Raw genomic sequence first — 22,230 nt, forward strand, 5'->3', positions numbered from 1 at the left:
TGTTGCATGCTGTATTTTTTATTTGTCATTTTATGCTTTGCAAGTTCCCATCACCATACAGGATTGCAGTTAATGAAGACATCATGCCTGCGCAGATGCTGCCTCTTGGTTACCGCATCGATGCTCACAGCTTGGCTTACTTATGAGTTCCATTAGCAAGTGCATTCGATTCTGAATTCCACTCTGCGAAATTGTATGACTGTTTCTCTCATCTTGCATTTCTTCTAATGCTCTGATTTCCCCATTACTAAGACATGCTTCCGCACATTTTTTACTTGAATTTTAAATGTAAGGGATATATTTAGAGATAGGTAAGTGTTCTACTCTGTACTGGTACTAAAAGGGTGAATCGTGTTTGGGACAGCTTCTGCAAGCTGCTCATTGTGCATGTTCCATTCCATAGAAATTGAAGGGTTTACAGAAACTCCAGAACATGGAATGTGTTTCAAGCAGCCATGGTATTTGTTGCCTGCCTGTAGTCGCTGATTACTGCATTTAAACCCTTTTTATAAAAGGGTTGTTGTTGTTTTTTTCTAATTAGTGTATGGCTTCTCAATCAGCCGCTCATGCGTTCAAAAGTGAATAGGGATATTGTGATGGTCGCATTCAGTGTAATTTTTCCAAATGAGAGCTTATCATCTGTTCTTTGAAAGGAGGCTGCAATGTTTGATGCAAGAGTTGTCCTCAAGGCAATATAGAAGAGAAAAGAACAAGATGCTTTGCTGGGGAGGTGGCGGCACCGCATGGAGCATTGCACGTGCGCTGTATACTGTATTTTGAGCAAACAGTGCAATCATTTTACCCGCGTGGTCTTGACTGCCTCAGCAGTTCCAACAAATCAGTGGCTGATTATTATAAATTATCCTATAAAGCCCCCTGCTAGTACAGCTCGGACCACTGATGTAATCAAATCCACTGGGGAGAGATTCAGCCAGACCTAGATAGAAGAGGAAATTACACACTTACAGCAGGGGTCTACTCCCAGCTGGGCAACGGCTGGGTCTGGCAGTAGAAAACTTTCATTACAGAATTTGTAAAAAAAAAAAACTAATTACATAGCACGTTCTTTTTGTTTATTTGATTTTTTGAACTCACTTATTATTCTTATTTTAATAAAAAAAATGTTTAAACTTTTGCTGAAATGTGCACTGAAAGCCTAACTCCAGGCTTCCCTCGTACAGCACATTTAGTACCTGTGAATTCGGGTCATGCATGTTCATTTGCAGGAACAGAGGCCTGCTAAGTCCAGATTTACCATCGCCAAGCAGCAACTGTGAGGAACTGAGCATCCTGCAGCTTTCCAGGCACAGCCTGATTGTTAGCGAAGCATGCAAATGGACAAAACTATGTTGCACTGCAGGTGGGGCAGATGTAACGTGCAGAGAGAGTTAGATTTGGGTGGGGTTTGTTCTAACTGAAATCTAAATTGATTAGAAAAACAGTAAAGCTGTGTAACACCTGTGGGCTACAGTGCATGCAAAAGCAGACAGTATTTACGCTGCAGAGAAACAATATACATATATTTGCTCCCCTTGCATTTCAACATGGTTTGTTCCAGATACAAAATGACTTGCTTTTTTTGCTTTCCAGATCTGGCCCAAAGTGTGAGTGAGTGGCGATGATTGTAGATTTTCTATAGGCTACAACAGAAAGTCTTTATTATTGTTACTATTTAAAAAAAACAGGCATTTTAGTTTTTCATAGGCACACACACAAGCTGCTTGGTCTATGTACCACGTAACCTATTCTTTATTTATGCCTGCCTCTGTAGGAACTCAGTGCAAATTCTGTGTAATTTTAATGAGTTGCTTCTTCCTATTTACTCTTACCATAAAATAAATTTTAGACTGACTTTTATTTGGGAACGGGAAAAATTATTAGACATCGAATGTTTTTGCACTCATGCGGCTGCATGCGCTGGGATGTGTAAGCGGTTGTTCCAGCGGGATGCGTTTACCTGTACCTGCGAACATATGCAGCCTAGCGAACAGGTTTGAATCAGGCTCTATGTTATTTTTTTCTGTTTTTTAACAGAATCAATATAGAAATTTCCAATGTACTGTATGAAACCCTTCTATTTAAATGTTATCCTAAAGCACTGCTCTCCGTTATATATGGAGAATGAAGGCAGTATAGTATCTTAATTCTTGTAATTAAACCTAACACTAGAAATGATGGATATCTGCAATGCTCCTATTCAACCTTGTTACACTTTCCATTCAGGTTCTTTTACAATCTGAATAACAAGTGTGAGAATCTGAGCTGAGAAATGCATAAATCCTATTTAATGCCTATTGCCGGAAATGATGGATTATTAATATTGATTCCAAGTCTTCATGTTCTCAGCATTCAATCAGTTTTATAGCAAATTATGTCGTCTTGCAGATATGTAAAATATTTAGGACTTTTTTAAGAATTTCTCACTAAATGGGACCCTTATACTGCAAACACAACTCGGAGAGAGACTGACATTAATTAATATAAATTTGATTATTACCTAAATGTCATTTTAGAAATGAATTCAACACAGAAGATCAATAGCAATAACTTTAAAGCTAACAAAGTAGCATGCCTTCCTTGAATTAAGAGTCTCGCCTTGGGAAGTAATAGGTAATGGATTATATTTGAAAAAAAAAAAATATTATATAATAATAAAATCGATGGTTTGAAATCATTGATGGTCTATGGCCGATGTTGAATACTTTTGCCATCGATGTGGTAGAACCAGATGGATTCCCTTCATCAATGGCAAAGGAGAACCGATGCCAAGCATAGCCCCACCCCCGACACCCAGAAGCCCCACCCCCAAATTTTGTTTGGCCCAGTTAAAGAAAATGGATGACCATTGATAGCTTAAACTATCAAAGGTTATCCATTAAGTAGTTTAAGACGATCAATGGCTGGTTGCAGAATCGCCATCGAAGGCAAACATCGATGGAGACTGCACCGATGGCCATCCCTACTCCTAGCTCTGTTTCCAAGCTCCATGTTCACTTCTGATCTGCTTGAGAGGAGCTGTGCGGTGACGCTGCTGCTCCCCCTACAGGCAGCCGGCATCCACACAGCCAACATCTTCTAAGTAGTGTGTACACCCTGACTAAACTCTCCGATGGATTCGCTGCCAGAGGGAGATATGTGGCATTCTAACTAATATTTTGATAATGAAAACCCCAGTAGAAACCTGCACCAATGTGTTATACAATAACCAACCTCCCTGCATCCATTTAGATACTGCACAGCATCGATTCATATCATGCTGTTACATCTGTCTGCATAAATCTCTATTTACGATGCCCATTCTGGTTGCTGGCCTTTACGGCATCATAACTGACAGGAAATGTAATATGCTAGTATGAACAGGGCAGCCATTGGGGGACTGGATTTTATAAAGGACTGGATTTTATAAAGGACTGGATTTTATAAAGTATAATTTGTCATAAACAAAGTCCACATTTCCCTTAAAGCAATGTAGAGGTTGAGCAGTGCAGCCAGTGCTGCAGACACAGGTCTCACCAGGCATTCCTAGTGTGCAAGAAAGGAAAGGGGGGCCCTGCTTATTTTGTCAGTTCCAGGCCCCACAATTTCTGAGAGCAGCCCTGAGTATGAATGGGAGAGTATAATGGGGTTTATATTAGAATATTGTTAGGTAAAGGACATATTATATTAACATTTCTTAAACAGAGGAGATACAGATGTGTCCACATGCCGTATACAAGTTGCGTTAAACATAACGTGTGAGCACATGTGACTTTCTAGCACCAATCATCGTTTCATGTAACTTTTTCCATAAAAATGCATCTTATTCACAATATGATGCAAATTGGAGACACAAGCAGTATATTCTGATTAGTATGCGGCATGCCTATATTCTTTGTGTGACTGAGGTTGTAGGTGCATACAGAGTGCTACATTTCAATGCTTTCCAGTAAAACACTGTAATATAACATTTCATATGCAGATACAGCCGCAGTTCTACACATAATATAGGCATGCTGCATATCATTTTAATCGGGATGCGGTCATTTGGTCTACTGCATTATGGTAGAAAGTCATTAGGTCGAATCCATTAGGTCGACATGCTAAAAGGTCGACATGACTCTTGGTCGACATGGGAAAAGGTCGACATGATTCTAGTTCGAAAGGTCATTAGTTCGACAGGTCATTAGTTCGACAAGGTCATTAGTTCAACATTGTCTATGTCGACATTCACAAGGTCGACATGGAGTTTTTCACTGTTTTTTGAGCCAACATGTGCCGACAGGCGGTATTTCATGCCCTACCATCCACTAGGGCGTGGTGGGAGAATAAAATAGTGTGCCGAGCGTAGCGAGGCACCGTGCCCGACGCATTGCGAGCGCAGCGAGCGATGCGAGGGGATGCAGTGCACTTTAAACTGTGTCCATGTCGACTGTGTTGACATTCAGGTAAAAAAACAGTGAAAAACCCCATGTCGACCTTGTGAATGTCGACATAGACAATGTCGAACTAATGACCTTGTCGAACTAATGACCTGTCGAACTAATGACCTTTCGACCTAGAATCATGTCGACCTTTTCCCATGTCGACCTAGAATCATGTCGACCTTTTAGCATGTCGACCTAATGGATTCGACCTAATGACTTTCTACCATAATGCAATAGACCAAATGATCCCAACCCAGCTGATTCCTATGGTGAGTCCTATTCACATTGCTTTGTATTTAACAGAAAAGATGCATGAAAAAGACACTGGGTCATGTCAAAGCATGGTATGAAAAGAAGAAGGGCTGTTTAAATTGCAAGAAGGCTAAATGCATGTGGACACAGCTGTATCCTTGAGGCTTATTTGAACTACAGTAGCAGATGAGTTAATGCAAAATAGAGTTTTAAAAGTCTTAACTTTGCAATTCTGTAACATATACTTTGTCAGGCAGTTCTAAATGCTGTTACACTGCCTCGCACAGCTGATATTCCAGCTCCAGTTCACATGAGCAATGTGTAGTTACACTTGTAAATAAGCAAATTCTAGGTGGAGTGGCCAGATCACTTCCAGTACAACTCAGGGCCTGTTAGTGCAACTGGATATTAGCTACACGCCATCTAATAGCAGCTAATTATGACCAGCATCTGACAACATTTACCAACATACCGTAACCTGATCATAATCATTTCTGCTTGCACTCTTCAGCTACCAGCTGCAATATTGCCAGCATACCGTTATGACAATTCATGTGCACAGGAAATCATTACTAGTAAAGCCCATTTACTGTACTGGAATAAATGATGTTGAAAAAAGCTTTGCCAGCTCTTTGCAGGCAATGCCAATTCTCACCTGACAGCTAACATGACTAAAACCATTATTAGAGTATTTCATGTTATGTGTAGTAATTGATTATTTTGCTTCTGTTTGCAACTTTTATGTGCTTTATACACTTTTTGTTTTACAGTTTATTGTTCACAATTGCATGCTATGTGGGTACTCTCTATTTGCTTTTAGGCATATATAGTGATCAAAAATCAAACCATATCAAGTAGCCACATGCCACATGGGGTGCCAGATATGCCCCCACTGGGCCTACGGCGCGAGTACACAGTACAGTATGTGGCATGAATAATGTGTCAGGGGTGTGGCATAAATAATGAATAATGTGTCAGAGTGTGGCATAATGTGTAAAGGGCATTCTTTGGTTATTAGGCAGATTTCTTTTTATTTTTTTAATGCTAATAGGTCTTCGGGTGGTTGATTTTTCCGCGAGTAGCTCACACCCCAAAAAAGGTTGGAGACCACTGCCTTGGTTGGAGATCCAAGCCTTGGTATCCACTGATAACATCAGACACAGAAGTTGTCTCACTGTGGTGGACCCTCCAACAGAGAACTACTGTATCAAACAATAGCAAAGACAAAGAACTACTTACATGCTCTGTAGTGATAAGGTGGAAATTCATGGTTTGACATGGTCACCATGTTGACGTTTAGCATGGTGACATTACTGAATTGTGTGAATGATCTTAATGTCGACAATCCAGTTTTCAGGTATGCCTAGCCTTAATGCTAATGTGTACATTTTCACTTCAGAGTTCAAAATTCTGTACATACAATATCAACATTTTATAGATCTGAACATTGAAATTATGTCAACAACATAACCATGAACATTTTGGTGTTGCAGCTATGAATGGCACCATAGTAAATGATGACATTACGGGGACAATTTATGTAGCATCCAATCTCAATCTACAGTAGCTATTATTCTCTTGAAGGTGAATGTCATTGGTTGCTATGGATTAATTGGTTGCTATACTAGGATACTACAGAAATCAGTACAATGAGAATAACCTTGTGACAGAATGTGTTGTTAATTTGGGTATGGGTCATAGGGTCGACACAACTAGAGTCAACATGCATTGGCTCGACCACTGAAGGTCGACATGGGCTTAGGTCAACAGGGTCATTAGGTCAACACAAGCATTCAGTCGACAGGGGCACGGTCGACAGTCAAAAATGTCAACACAGTCAACATGGACACCATATTGGTGCACGGATGCGCTCGCCATGCTTCGAGTACACACTAGTTTATTCTACCTCCACGCCCTAGTGGATGGAAAGGCATGAAATACCACCTGTCGGCACATGTTGGCACAAAAAAAACATGAAAAACCCATGTTGACCTTTTGACTGTTGACCTAATGCTTGTGTTGACCTAAGCCCATGTCGACCTTCTGAGGTGTCAACCTAAGCCCATGTCAACCCAATGCATGTCAACATTAGATGTGTCATCCTAATGACCCTATACCGTTTATTTACATTTTCCATAATATGGAGAGTTTTTATTATAGAATACTGAAGCAGATACTATAATGTTTACTAACTTTTTTTAGTAGTTAATAATTGAGTAATAAACCAAACATCCATATATCATTACAATACTGTAAATGTAGATTGCACACAGAATTTGTATTTCTTAGCAAAAAAAGAGAAAAAAGATCAGTAGATTTATATTGTGGGTGCAATTCATTGGTATGTATTAAAATTATTCAATATTATACTCTCAAACTGTGAAATAGTTAAAAGCAAATTGCAAAAGTAAGAAAATTGTGTTTTAAAATAATATTCCTAATGGGCCATCATGTATTGTCCTGCTATAATTATATAGAAGTCTGCTCTAATTGCCTATACTTCTTGTTAGCTGTGGCCAACACAGTTGAGGAAATATACTAAGATGTGTATTCTACTACACATGTGATGTTGTTATGGCCAACCAATCAGATCCTGTCTACTATCTTCTAGAGGGTGCTAAATTAAGAAGTAGATTCTGATTGGTTGCCCATAGCAACATCATGTGTGAAGTAGAATGCACATCTTAGTAAATTTCCCCCAGTATCTCTGGTTTATATGTCCAATTTTTTCTGAGATATAGAATAATGTGGCGGTGAGCAAATGTTTGCAGCCACTCAGATGTTCACCTGCCAAAATTGTATTTCAACACACTGCTAAACCTACTTACTGTAGGTTTAGCATATCGCTGAAGGTACCATATTCTTGTACCTGAAATTGTATTCAGTGGGGTGTCGCTGGATCTAAATTGATCACTATTTGGTGCGCTTTCTCCCTTTCTTTTCACGTATCTATAAATATTTATTTTATGCTGCTTCCCAATATATCCTGGGTACATTCAGAGCTGCTGCTTGTTATTACAGCTGTGCTAAATATCTGCTGTAGAATTGCAATATACATGAACTCCTTTTGCTAAGCTGTTACAATTCTGATACAATAATCCCAGCATGAGTGAGAACACTATTCTGTTTCAATGTGAGTCTCTCTCGCTCTGTTCTGAGCGCTACGCTGCCACAATGTGCTATAGACAAATCTGTGTTCATTCTATCTGACAGCCACATATACATTCTATTCATATTTTCAGGATCACATAACAGCCCAATAATAGCCTACAGCCGTTTCACCAGAAGCCTTAAGGGTGAAACGGCCGTAGACTATCATTCGGCTGTTATGTGATCCTGAAAATATGTTTGTGTGAGAGACTGGAGAGCGATAGGGACACTACTCTGGGCAGGCCACATATTGAAAAAAATGTTAATGGCTAACGGGTGACCTCGCAGGTGCACCAGCCTACATACTCCCTTTTTGTGTGAGGGCAGAGGGTAGACATATGTGGAGAAACATGGGTGTGGTATTTCATGTTGCCTCAAACTCCCTTCAGTCTCACACTGACCCTTCCTGTAAGTGCCTGAACCTAACCATTATACCCACTGCCTAACTCTCCTCCCCCCACAGCCTAAACCTAACATTTTCCTCCCACAGCCTAACCTAAACCTATCTCTCCCCCCCCCCCCCCCAAGCCTAACCCTAACCTGCCCGCGTACTTACAATCAGGGTAACGACAGAAGGGATGCAGGCAGTAGGGATCCCAACATCAGCAGCCTCATCTATGTCAGGATTCTGGTGGTCTCGAGTTAGGATGCTGGTGTTAGTATTCTTATGTGGGCGTTCCATTCACCGGGATATTAACCACTTCCTGTTATAAGCAGTGGTCGAAGTGGGGCGGTATACGGGGGTATGGCATACCCCCACTTTAATCTGAAGATAAAAAAAAAAGTTTTTTTTCCCCCTCAGGATGCTCTCTGATCACTCAGCAGCACATATTGTGCTTTTGTAATACCCCTGTACAACGGGGCAGTCTGGCAGGGGACGTTGATGGACAGGGGGGTGTCCGAAGGTGCGCACTATATTCACTCTTTACTTTTCCATACCCCCACTTCAAAATTTCCATACCCCCACTTCAAAATTTCCACTTCGACCACTGGTTATAAGCATAACATATTGAGAAAATTACTTTTAACAGAAGGCCATAACATTGATTGTTATAATCACCCTCTCAGCCCTTATATACTGTATGGGTTCTTTGCTAAGAAAATCTTATTGTAAGCCCTCTAAAGCTAATATAAATATCTTGTAATAAACATATTTTCAGTGCTATCAATTTGTTATTTGCTATATACTGTAGTAAGGCTCCCAATTCACAGATATATGCCCTAAATTAATGTCCCATAGTCATAACCTGAGTTCATAATATGCCACACATCTATACCCCAAATTAATTTGTCACATAGGCCTTTAAGGTGCCCATACACGCTGCAATTTCAGCATGCGTTTTGAACTTTTAAAGTTCAAAACGCATTGCATCGGGGATGTGATGCGCGTCTCCGCGGGTACAAATTGTAAAGCACAAAATGTATCTGCAGGCAGTGCTTTTTGTGCTTCATTGCATCGCATTAGTTTTGAAGTACATGCGATGCGACGTCCATTAGTGACTATTAACTTTAAAAAAAAGGCTGAAATCGCATCGCACCCGTACAGTACATCGCATTGCATCACATCCCCTTCCAGTTCCAAAATCGCATGGCACCTTAAAAGTTCAAAATGCACAGCACATGAATATCGGTGCGTGAATTTGTTTGGAAAGTGGGCAAAACCATGTGCACTACAGGTGGGACAGATGTAACATGTGCAGAGAGAATTACATTTGTGTGAGTTATTTTGTTTCTGTGCAGGGTTACATCTGCCCCACCTGCAGCGCACATGGTTTTGCTCATTTTCCAAACATATTTGTACTGCAATCAGATATGAATAAGGGCCATTGTCACAACTTGAATTCACATTATGCCACACATCTATACCCCAAATTCATGTCACACAGTTACAATCTGAATTCACGATATGCCACACATAATTAAATATTCCAGCACATCCACATTTATGGAATCACAAAGGTATGATTTAAATATATTTATTAATAAACTACATACCAAAACAATGAACAAATAGTATGCAAATAATATAATATTATATGCTGATACAGTATGCCACGTAAAAACAATACATAAAACATAAATATTTCCACAATAACATGTAACATATGGTATACGGTCATTAGGTCAACACTATTACGGTCGACATACATTGAGTTGACCACTGAAGGTCAACAGGCCTTAGGTCGACACATGACAAAGGTTGACATGGCCATGGTGGATAGGGAAAAAAGGTTGACACAAGCATTAAGTCGACATTGGGACAGTCAAAATGTCTACATGGTTTTTTTAAGCCGTCATATGTCGACAGGCAGTATTTCATGCCCTACCATCCACTAGGGCGTGGAGGGAGACTAGAATAGTGTGCCGAGTGTAGCGTGGCTTCATAACCGAAGCACCATGAGCGCAGCGAGCCATGCGAGGGGATGCAGTGCACCGATACGGAGTCCATGTCAACATTCGATATAAAAAGCGCCAAAACTCCATGTCGACCTTTTGACTGGCGACCTTCCCAATGTTGACCCAATTCTTGTGTCGACCTTTTACCCTGTCAACTTTAGACATGTCGACCTTTGTCATGTGTTGACCCTATGACCCATACCCATATACTCATAGGATTTTCCCACCTAATGTGTTGATAAAGATAGTAATACACCTTAGGGCTTTTACTTCCTGTCTTACTCTTCTTGGTTTGCAAGTGAAGTATCAGTCCAGCTCCTAATTAAAGTAAATCTCGTCATCCATTGGTGAGGTAGTGAACCCTTAATGATTGTGCGTGTGAAAAACTTCACATGCCACAAAGTAATTCAGAAGATGCACATCAGTGCCCCTAATTGAATAAAAGGTTATCACATCTTAGGACATAGGACCTTAAGTCACCACTTCAGTGTTTGTTTAGCCAAATATATCACACTTCATGTATAGTATGGGTATCTCTGCCCTTTATTAAGTTGGGCTCTAATGTTAAGTGTTTCTCATGATTGTGTCATCCGAAAGGTGTTCAGTGGGTTGGTCAGGGATATGTGATGGTCAGTCACATTCTCCCACACCAAACTTGGCAAACAATATATATATTTTTTGATGGAGGGCAATTGTGAAAATATTTTTCACAAACTTGGAAACACAATTTTCTAGAAAGCCATTGCTTAAGCATTTAGATTTCCCTTCTCTGGAACTAAGGAGGCCATACCAAATAATTGACAGTACGCTTTAGACAGGAAGTTTTATCATGCGCCAAACCCAGATTCGTCTGTCATACTGCCAGATGGTGAAGTGGGATTAATCACTCCAGTGAACACATTTCCACTTTTACTGAGTCCAATATGAGGCATGTGTGTGTGTGAATGTAGGGCTATGGAAACACAATCCATGAAGCTCCAATTGAACAGTTCTTGAGCTTAATTTGTTTCCAAAGGCAATTTGTCCATTCTAAGTATTGCAATGGAGGACAAAGGGCCTTATTTTGGTTCATTCTTTCTGACAAAATCCTTCTTAGATGGGCAAAACCATGTGCACTGCAGGTGGGGCAGATGTAACATGTGCAGAGAGAATTAGATTGCACATGTTATCATGAGATCTATGTTGCAGTGTAAAAATAAAGCAGTCAGTATTTTCCCTGCACAGAAACAAAATTACTCACCCAAATCTAATTCTCTCTGCACAAGTAACATCTGCCCCCCCTGCAGTTCACATGGTTTTGTCCATCTAAGAAGGATTTTGTCAGAAAGAATGAACCAAAATAAGGCCCAAAGTAATTGTATGCACTATACTGTAGCTTCAACACTCAGCAGAACTGTTCTGTGAGCTTAAGTGGCCTACTGGTTGTCTGCAAAGCTGTTGTTGTCCCTAGACATTTCCATAATTATAGTACTAATCCAGGGGTCCTCAAACTATTTTTCTCTGGGACCCCATCCAGTAGCGCACGCAGGGGGGGTTTCCGAGTACCCAGAAACCCCCCCAGGAGTCTAAGGGGGTACATGAGTACAAGAATTTTTAAAATCGGACCTTGGGAACCGGAGATATCTGACTTCAAAGCAGTGGTCCCCATCCAAGCCTGTTAATTGCTCTTCCCAGTCAGATATTTCAGGTTCTGTCTGATATAGAGTTTTTATGAGGGTATATTCCAAAAGCTGAGATTCTCCCCCTTTGAAGGACACTAGAACCTTGTCTCTACTGTTCCCAGAACCAGAGATATCAGCCTTCCAGCAGCTGGTTACTGCTCCAGTTCCACACACCTGGTATGTAGTTATATATACTCGTTGGCAGATTGCTCTGCCTCCTGAACTCTGATCCCCTAGCCCCCAGTACCATTTGGTAGGTGGGATTCTCTAGTTTTCAATTCCATTAAAATCTAAAAAATCTATTTCCGGGAACTGGAGATAGACATCAAAGCATATACTGGGTCACCTAAGTGTCCATCTCTGTGCTTTGCTCCGCCCCTCTGGAAACCCCCTTCTGAAAATCCTGCGTTTGCCCCTGCCATCAGATAATAAAAATAACTACAGGACCCCAGCAAGTTACTACAGAAGGTCATCACATCACATGTGTAGTCAGCAGACGGTACATACATGGCAGCATTGTGGAGACACAAAATGATGAGAAGAGTCTAAAATAACAAACAATTCAACAGATTTTTGAATCACTGACTGAGATTAGAAAAGCCATCAGCCTGATGGTCAGCAACATGGAGTCATGACCCGATGCTGAGAAGGTCGGGACCCACTTTGGGGTCAGGACTTACAGTTTGTGAACTACTGTACTATTCAATTAGTAATAATTTGTACAATCAGCTGGGGCATGTCTATAAGGGCAAAAATATGACAAATAGACTTATTAAAACAGCGGCCTCCTATAGAATGACAGTGTCATGTGGAAAGTCACCTTACATTGTCATACTGTAAAGGGTCTTTAGCCATAAAAAAAACTCTTCTGTTAATCTTTGAAAATGGGAGATTTCATGTTTTTATAATTGATTGATTGATTGATTGATTGATGTATACACCTGTAAGCAATGGGTGTGGTATATCCCTCTTCCTACCTCTTATCCTCTGGCAATGTACTCCATTTCAAAGAGGTAAGAAGAAGAATAGTTAGTTAGCCTACCCACATCCTCTAACAAGAAGGAAGGAAAAACTGCAGCTGTAATCCAGCAGTAGATCTTGCCGCATGGTTCCCAAAATTCTTACCAAAAAGAGATGCAAAGATTCATATATTTTTCATGTGTATTGTTTGTTTTTGTTTGCTTTTGTATATATATATATATATATATATATATATACGTATATATATGTGTGTTTAATGAATTACTGAAAATTACACTGTTTCAAATATAAGTGCTCACATAGTTTTATTCGAAATGGCCGAACACTAATTAGAATGCTCGGGCACATCATTTTTGTCATTCACAACATTTTGTGTCATCCCATTAATTTATGCTAACATTATTTGTTTAGCATCACCAGAGTGCCATGGCTTTTGTTTCTCCTGTATTTATCCTAAACTGGTGCCCTCCTGGGATAACCTGATGCATGGTTATGGTGATGCACAAAGTATATATATTTTGAGATCAGTCTAATGGAGAAAGGGTTTTTCGGAACTATTCGTTATGTAGGTTACCACCGTTTCTGGTGGTAAGCATCTAACAACTTTCATATTTGGTGACCCAGCGTCACCTATTTAACAAGGATACTTATACACCCACAATCCTTCTATCATTGCTAAAGTATATCAAGAAGGCGGTAACATAAACAAGTGCATTTTTTATTTAAATAAAGCATATTTTACAAGGGTAGTGTATATCTATATAGATAGATATATATCTATCTATATATAGATATATATATATATATCTATATATATCTATATATATTCCTACTTTGCATGATTTTCTATATTTATTTACTTTTTCTTTTTTTTTTTTTTTAAATGGAGCTCAAATCGCAAGTTCTGGCTTTCAGCTGAGGTCATCTTAGCCGCTTCTGCTGAGCTGTCCTTACCATTTCTTTTATTGATAAAAGCAGTAATAGAAGGCCAGCTCTATCAAGTGTTATAAAAAAGAACAGATAGTATATAGAGATATGAGATGGAGAGAGAGAAGGAGATATATATATATATATGAGAAAGATACTGTAGTGAGAGTGATGTTACATTGCATGACAGTGTCCCATGTACATTGTTTTCTGTTGACTTGTTGCTGTTTCTTCATTTCATTATTTTTGTTTGTTTTCAGTTGACATGTGGTCAGTGGGGTGCATCATGGGAGAGATGATTAAAGGTGCTGTGTTGTTTCCTGGTACTGACCGTATCCTTCCTAAAAACCACTTACTGCTCATTGTCAATGCTTCATCTGTAGGATGATTAGAACAGGGAGCATAGAAGAGGAAAATGCTAGGGAACACTCCAATATGTTTTATTTGTATTTTTCTGCATTGTTGTATTTTATGTATAATAAATGTTGTAATGAGGCTTGAAAAAAACTTCATTTTTAATTACTTTCACTAAATTTAATGCATATATTGGAATTAATAACTAATACAATCAGTTATATTTATATATATATATATATATATATATATATATATATATATTTGATCAATCCAGCCTTAATACAATTTACTCTAGTATACAGAATAAGAGTCCAAATAATTTAAAATAATTCTTTAAGAAGTCTCTTAATCTACACAGTGGCAACAATTCATCCAGATGTTTATGGTATTCATTGAGACAATTCAAACGTGATAACAGCAGAAGAACCCCAACGCGTTTCGTCCCTTAATAGGACTTCATCAGGGGTTAACGGATCATAAGGGATTTAATAAGGCAGTTAACTCCTATTGGGTGGTAATAAAGTCCTTGGAACAATATAACACCTATTGATATGTTTTCTGTGGCTTAACCCACCGGCTGGGTGGCAGATGGCCTTCCTCTTGATTATGCTGCTAATACATTTGTAGTCCGATGTTAAGTTGGTGGATAAGGTTTACTTTTAATAGCAGTACCAGTATAAGGTTATGAAGAAGAAGACTACTCCAATTGGTCTGGGGAAGTACCGATGTGTAATTCACACTGGACCTGGGTTCGATCCCTGGTGGATCCAACTGTAAAAGCTCAGAAATTGGAAAAAAATTGTAAACTCAGTACAGATTTTGGAGTTAATTCAAAGGTGGTTTTCTGAATGAGCTCATTCAGACAGAACCTGTGACCAGAGCACACTCACTGAAGGTGAGAACCACCTTGGAATTAACCCCCGTCAGCTCGCGTGCCCTGTGGCAATGGAGCTTGCCCCCGCTCCCCGCTGCCGGTCCCCCTCCCCACCTCGACCCCTCCCCTAAACCCGCAGCGCCGCCATCAAGAGACTGGGACTCGCATGCGTGTGAGACGCACACACGTACCAGTTCAGTGTAGCCCCTGCCTGTTGGTGCTCCATCTGTATATATATATATATATATATATAAAAAAGAGAGAGGCCCTTTCCTGCGCTAATAGAATGAGAGCAGCACCTCTGAAGGGTCCTCTGTTAGCCAAGACCCAGTCAAATAGACATAGAAAGAAGGGGGGAGATCAGAGTGCGCTTGTTGAACAATAAATGTCACTTTTTAGAAAAAAGTATATTTAATAAAAAATATATATAAAAGGTACACATATATATCATGTACAGTAAAAGAACCCTTCTTGGGGTATCACAAATACACAGTTGGTGAACATCAGTGGTAATTGCTCAATTCAGAGATTTCTTGATCACAGACAGAAGGCCCAACGCGTTTCGTCAAATCATGACTTCATCAGGGGCAGAAATTGCAATCAGCAGTAACTGTAATTTACAATAATACATTACATCAATGAAATTCATAATGGAATGTCAAAAAAAGGAAGGAGGAGGTGGAGGAAGAACAGGAGGAGGAGATGGTGAAGACAACAATGACCAAATTGGACCAAAATAATATATAAAAATTAATTAATTAAAAAATCAATCAACCAATTAATAATATGAATCAATTGATAAAAATTAGCCCATAAACACCACATGATAATTAATGATTAAGCACATACCTATGGATGTTCAGTACAAAAAGTTTTATGAATCAGGTGTCATAGACATAGTCCGGTTAATTTCAGCAATCTATATAAATTTACAGAAAGTCACAATCTGACCCATAGATATTTTCTGACAAAAAACTTCAAAATTAAATATTATAACATATTTTTACATACCAGAAAACAGAAATTGTTCTAGCTTGATATAACCAATCTAAGGTAATTGCCAGATGTGATAGAGTCCTCAGAATAAAATCTGATAACAGAGACATTGTAATCTTAGTATAAATTTACAATCCAAAAAAACATGCAAGTTCAACTTATCAAATAGGCATCAGTTAGGAGAAAATACTCACTAGCAAGGATAGGAGCAGTCACATATAGCAGGGGTTCACCAGTGTGAATGAAAGCCCTGTGTCCCTGAAGTGTATATATAGCCCAGGGAGTGTGACATCACTTCCGGGTACCAGATAATTGAAATAAACTTATTTAAGTGATTTAGACTTATAAAGCTCTAATATAATGAGCTAGTAGTGTTTAAACGCTCCAATATCTAAAGGAGGAGTGAGGAAAGGGGCCAAATAGGACCATCGTTATAGTGAATATAAGCCGATGGAACGCATAATTGATCGCGTGCGTTCCAACCAGCGGCCATCTTGGTTGGCCGAAAACCCGGGGGGTGTGTGTAAGAGGTACTTTTTGAAATATTAATACACCACAATAATAGCTGTGATACACAGTATTGTTTATTTTTATATTTTTATTTTTAATTTTATTTTTATTTATTTATATTTATGTTTATATTTATTTATTTCTATTTTTATTTATTTTTATTTTATTTTATTTTATTTATTTATTTATTTTTTAATCATATATATATATATATATATATATATATATATATATATTGTTTTTCACTTTAGTATTAATACTTAATTACTCATTATAAATTTTTATTAACTGTTCTCCATTTGCAGGTAATTTAGTAGCTCTCTAATGTATAAATCTATCCCTTAAGAATAGGGTATCAAGTAGCTTTCTTATGTATAAATCTATCCCTTATTAATAGGGTAACTGGAAGGATATATACTTTCCAATATGGCTGCCAAATGGAACGCACACTGGGGTTCCTATATTCCACTTGGTTTCAATCTCGTAATAACGTTAGAGACATCCTATACATGGACGTCATATCCTGCTATGCACTAGTTGCGCTTATTGCAATATGGCCGCCAGTTGGAGCGCATAGATGATTCTGTGCGTTCCACAGGCTTTCTATCATTAAAGCACACAGAGCGGCACATCATTTCCGCCCATCATAACGCACTTGAAGTACCTCTTACACACACCCCCGGGTTTTCCGCCAACCAAGATGGCCGCCGGTTGGAACGCACGCGATTAATTATGCGTTCCACCGGCTTATATTCACTATAACGATGGTCCTATTTGGCCCCTTTCCTCACTCCTCCTTTAGATATTGGAGCGTTTAAACACTACTAGCTCATTATATTAGAGCTTTATAAGTCTAAATCACTTAAATAAGTTTATTTCAATTATCTGGTACCCGGAAGTGATGTCACACTCCCTGGGCCATATATACACTTCAGGGACACAGGGCTTTCATTCACACTGGTGAACCCCTGCTGTATGTGACTGCTCCTATCCTTGCTAGTGAGTATTTTCTCCTAACTGATGCCTATTTGATAAGTTGAACTTGCATGTTTTTTTGGATTGTAAATTTATACTAAGATTACAATGTCTCTGTTATCAGATTTTATTCTGAGGACTCTATCACATCTGGCAATTACCTTAGATTGGTTATATCAAGCTAGAACAATTTCTGTTTTCTGGTATGTAAAAATATGTTATAATATTTAATTGTGAAGTTTTTTGTCAGAAAATATCTATGGGTCAGATTGTGACTTTCTGTAAATTTATATAGATTGCTGAAATTAACCGGACTATGTCTATGACATCTGATTCATAAAACTTTTTGTACTGAACATCCATAGGTATGTGCTTAATCATTAATCATCACGTGGTGTTTATGGGCTAATTTTTATCAATTGATTCATATTATTAATTGGTTGATTGATTTTTTAATTAATTAATTTTTATATATTATTTTGGTCCAATTTGGTCATTGTTGTCTTCACCATCTCCTCCTCCTGTTCTTCCTCCACCTCCTCCTTCCTTTTTTTGACATTCCATTATGAATTTCATTGATGTAATGTATTATTGTAAATTACAGTTACTGCTGATTGCAATTTCTGCCCCTGATGAAGTCATGATTTGACGAAACGCGTTGGGCCTTCTGTCTGTGATCAAGAAATCTCTGAATTGAGCAATTACCACTGATGTTCACCAACTGTGTATTTGTGATACCCCAAGAAGGGTTCTTTTACTGTACATTATATATGTGTACCTTTTATATATATTTTTTATTAAATATACTTTTTTCTAAAAAGTGACATTTATTGTTCAACAAGCGCACTCTGACTCCCCCCTTCTTTCTATATATATATCTATATATATATATATATATATATATATATATATATATATATATATATATATATACAGTATATATATATATATATATATATATATATATATATACAGGATGACAAGGGCTCCATCTGTATATATATATATATATATATATATATATATATGTTTATGGGTCTGGGTCATAGGGTCAACAGTAATTTGGTAGACAGTTAAAAGGTCGACACATGAAAAAGGCATTAGTTAAGCATGGTCAAAGGGTAGACAAAGCAAGAAGTCAACATGGGAAAGGTCTTCATGGTTTTTCATGGTTTGTTTGGGGTGTCTATGTTGACATGGACACCGTATCGGTTCCACCATGCTTCGGGCACAATATTATATACTCCTTTTGTGCCCACGTTCATAGTTATTATTATGAAAAAAATGCCTTTTTTTGAATAACCAATAGTGGTGATCGACTGTCAATCTATCAACCGCATCCCGTATTTATAATATGTGAGGTCTATTGTCTATATTTATATATGTATACAAATATACAGAGGTACGTTGGCTTCATGTAACCCAGGGCAAAAACTTGGCTTGTACCTTGTAGATTATAGTCAACCATGGCTAGCTTGGATACAATTGACAACATTGAAAATACTGAAATGCATGTAGGGTAAGGGTAAAACCCATACTTAGTTCTGGGATATCTGCCCCTTTCACTGATGGAATATTACTGTCTGTACTAAGCTATATCACCCATTACATAACATCACAGCAGATTATGCAGGGAGCATTACAGGGACCACCATATAGTACAGAGACCATTGCAGTGACCACAATATATTAGTGCCTGCCATATAATACTCCAAGCATCCAGGAGGTGTTCGCCAAACTCCAACAACATCCATAAATGATGGAGGAATTTACAGCCGCACCCTGGGTCCTGGAAGAGGATAAATCAGACACCAAGTTGCTGGCAAAAAAAAAGAGTTAAATAAATGACATGGATAAAGGCACAGGATATACAGTATATACAGTGCACTCTCCTCCTCCCTGGCGGCTTCTCCCTAAACCCCCAGCACTAGAAAACCAAACAAAGACAAGAGGCCAGATTCTCTAAGCTTCAAAAGTGATAAAATAGAGAGTGATAAACAGTCAGCCAATCAGCTCCTGCTTGACATTTTTCAAACACAGCCTGTGACATGGCAGGTAGGAGCTGATTGGCTGGCTGTTTATCACTCTGGATTTTATCACTTTTGAAGCTTAGAGAATCTGGCCCTAAGGGTCAAATGTAATAATGTGAGAGAATCAGAAAGTGAGAGATTTGGTAAGAAATCTCCATTTTTTTTAAAAGTGGCAATCATTTAATCAGTTGGATTTTGCAGTGTAAATGATTGCTGCTTTAAAAAAAACTGGCGATTTCTTACTATGGGCCAGATGCCCTAAGCTTCAAAAGTGATAAAATGGAGAGTGATAAACAGCAACCAATCAGCTCCTACTTGCCATGTCACAGACTGTGTTTGAAAAATGTCAGGCAGGAGCTGATTGGTTGGTTGTTTATCACTCTCCATTTTATCACTTTTGAAGTTTAGTGCTTCTGGCCCCAAATCTCTCACTTTCTGATTCTCTCACCCTATTACATTTCACCCTCTGTGGATTTCCTCTTCTGGGCTCCCATTTCTAGCACACCCTCTCCTGCAGAAGCGCTCTTTCATACGGGTTCCTTGAGCTGTTCTTTTTTCCTGTAAAGACATTCTGCTATGCAGGGAATCCTATGGCCCTATTGTCATTGGGTAGCCTGGAGCTGCAGCTCCATCCACACCATTGTTAACCAAGCCCTGACAGCAGGCGTATCGGTACATAAAACTGCAGCTGCGGCAATAGCATTTCTCCTGAATTCCACTGCATACAAAGACGCAGTGGCAATGGAATTTGACTCTGAATCAGGCCCACAATGGCAGACGTGCATTGTCATCGGATATTTTCTATCTTACATGTAAAGTAATTTTAAGGCTGGTATACAGATGTGATAATGGGCAGTACGGATGGTGTAATGGTTAGCATTACTGCCTCACAGCGCTGAGGTCATGGGTTCAATACCCAGCATGGCCCTAACTGTGGGGAGTTTGTATATTCTCCCCATACTTGCGTGGGTTTCCTCCGGGTAATCCGGTTTCCTCCCACAATCCAAAAATATACTGGTAGGTTATTTGGCTCCCATCAAAATTAACCCTAGAATGTCTATGTGTTTGTACATGTGGTAGGGAATATAGAGTGTAAGCTCCACTGGGGCAGGGACTGATGTGACTGTTCAACTATTCTCTGTAAAGCGCTGCGGAATATGTATGCGCTATATAAGAAACTGGTAATAAATAAATAAATAAAATAATGTCCTTAAAATGTGTGCAGTTATCAACTATGGGTAATTAAACTGTAAATGTTGGTTTGCAATTAAATACCCACTAGAGCAGGGGTGGCCAACTGGTCAGAGGTAAAGAGCCAAAAAATATTGGTAGTCAAGCCAAAGAGCCGACATCACGTGCGCGCCCCAAAAAACCGGCGTGGTCTATTTTGACCCCTTGGGTGGGTGTGATGCAAATATGCCTCCAATAGTGCAGTACCAGATACACATATGCCCCCCCACGGTGCCAGGTATGCCCCCACAGTGCCAGAAAGCTGGTATGCCCCCACAGTGCCAAAAAGCTGGTATGCCCCCACAGTGCAACAATCTGTTATGCCCCCAAAGTTAGACAGCCTGCAGCAGCCAGCCCCAACCTTATCACTAAAATGATGCCAGGTCAGTTGCTACCCAGCCCTAGCGTCAATGAACAGCTTGTGGTCCTGTGCTGGAAAGAGCCAGCCTGGGCTGCACCTGCTGTGGATCATGGGTAGTGTTTACCTTATGTGGCACACCGTGCACAAGCACAGTGCACACCTGACCAGGACCGGCTCCAGGTGGCTACACGCGCACATGGTGCGCTGCGCATACGTGTCTTCATCCTCAGCGCTCGGCTGCTCTTGACTCAAAGAATGTCTAGCGCACTCAGATGAGACTAGACTAGTCGACAACGGAGTGAGCAGCCAGCCAGCAACGCGAGCCCAAGCCCCAGCAGAGCCAGTCCGTCTCCTGCACCATCGGTATTACTGAGTGTCAGTCCCGCCGCCACACTGCACCCAGGGTGAACGGACACTGACACAGTGACATGGAGGCGGACAAATGCCTTCTCCTATACATTTAACACCTGAGCCGCAGATAAAGAGAGGAAAAACCGCATGCGGCTCGAGAGCCGCGGGTTGGCCACCGCTGCACTAGAGGAAGTTATTTAAATGTTGCCACCAATATTAATTTAAAATAAATTTCTATTTATTATGTTTACAAAAAAAATATTGGGGGTATTCGTTTAATTTAGCATTTTTTTTTGCATAGGTGAAGAAAACGGAACTAATTCGATACTTGGCTATTCAATTGCAGACAACATTTCGCCGCCATTGAAGGCATTTTTCTTCAATGCCTTTTCACTTCACTTTTTTTTTCACCTAAAAAGAATTGGCCCAAATTGCCTCAAAAAGCGGCAAAAACAGCTACAATTACACCAGCAAAGTGGCGAAAACAGGTAGATTGGCTGTTAGTTCACCGATCTAGGTGTTTTTCTCCACTTCAGAATTTTATGCCTAGATGAAATCCCCATTAGCCCTAAAAAATGCCTAGGTGAAAACTCCTGCCCAATTGAATAGGTACTGTAGCTGCATTTGTTTTATTGGGCATGTAGCATTTTGTTTTTGGATGAAGTATACAACATACTGTACTGTATGCATTTGTAATGCTGCTAGGAACTATCAGGTGCATTAGAAATGTATTTCCCAAAAATGTTTTTGCCAATTTCATTTATTTCTCTACTGA

The 22,230-nt window shown here is 39.4% G+C and overlaps 1 protein-coding gene across 5 annotated transcripts in view; it reads left to right on the forward strand.

Annotated features, from left to right (window-relative positions):
- Positions 1-22,230, forward strand: part of MAPK10 (mitogen-activated protein kinase 10) — a 214,523-nt gene that overhangs the window by 144,496 nt on the left and 47,797 nt on the right. The window contains exon 8 of one of the 5 annotated variants that reach the window (XM_083176471.1): positions 14,032-14,103. The exons of the other annotated variants lie outside the window; for them this stretch is intronic. Within the exon in view, the coding sequence (XP_083032597.1) occupies positions 14,032-14,103 (72 nt within the window). The remainder of the gene's footprint in view (positions 1-14,031; positions 14,104-22,230) is intronic. 5 annotated transcript variants of the gene reach the window in all.

Source organism: Crinia signifera, chromosome 1 (genome assembly GCF_055691185.1).
Source record: "Crinia signifera chromosome 1, ASM5569118v1, whole genome shotgun sequence".
NCBI classification, from domain to species: Eukaryota; Metazoa; Chordata; class Amphibia; order Anura; family Myobatrachidae; genus Crinia; species Crinia signifera.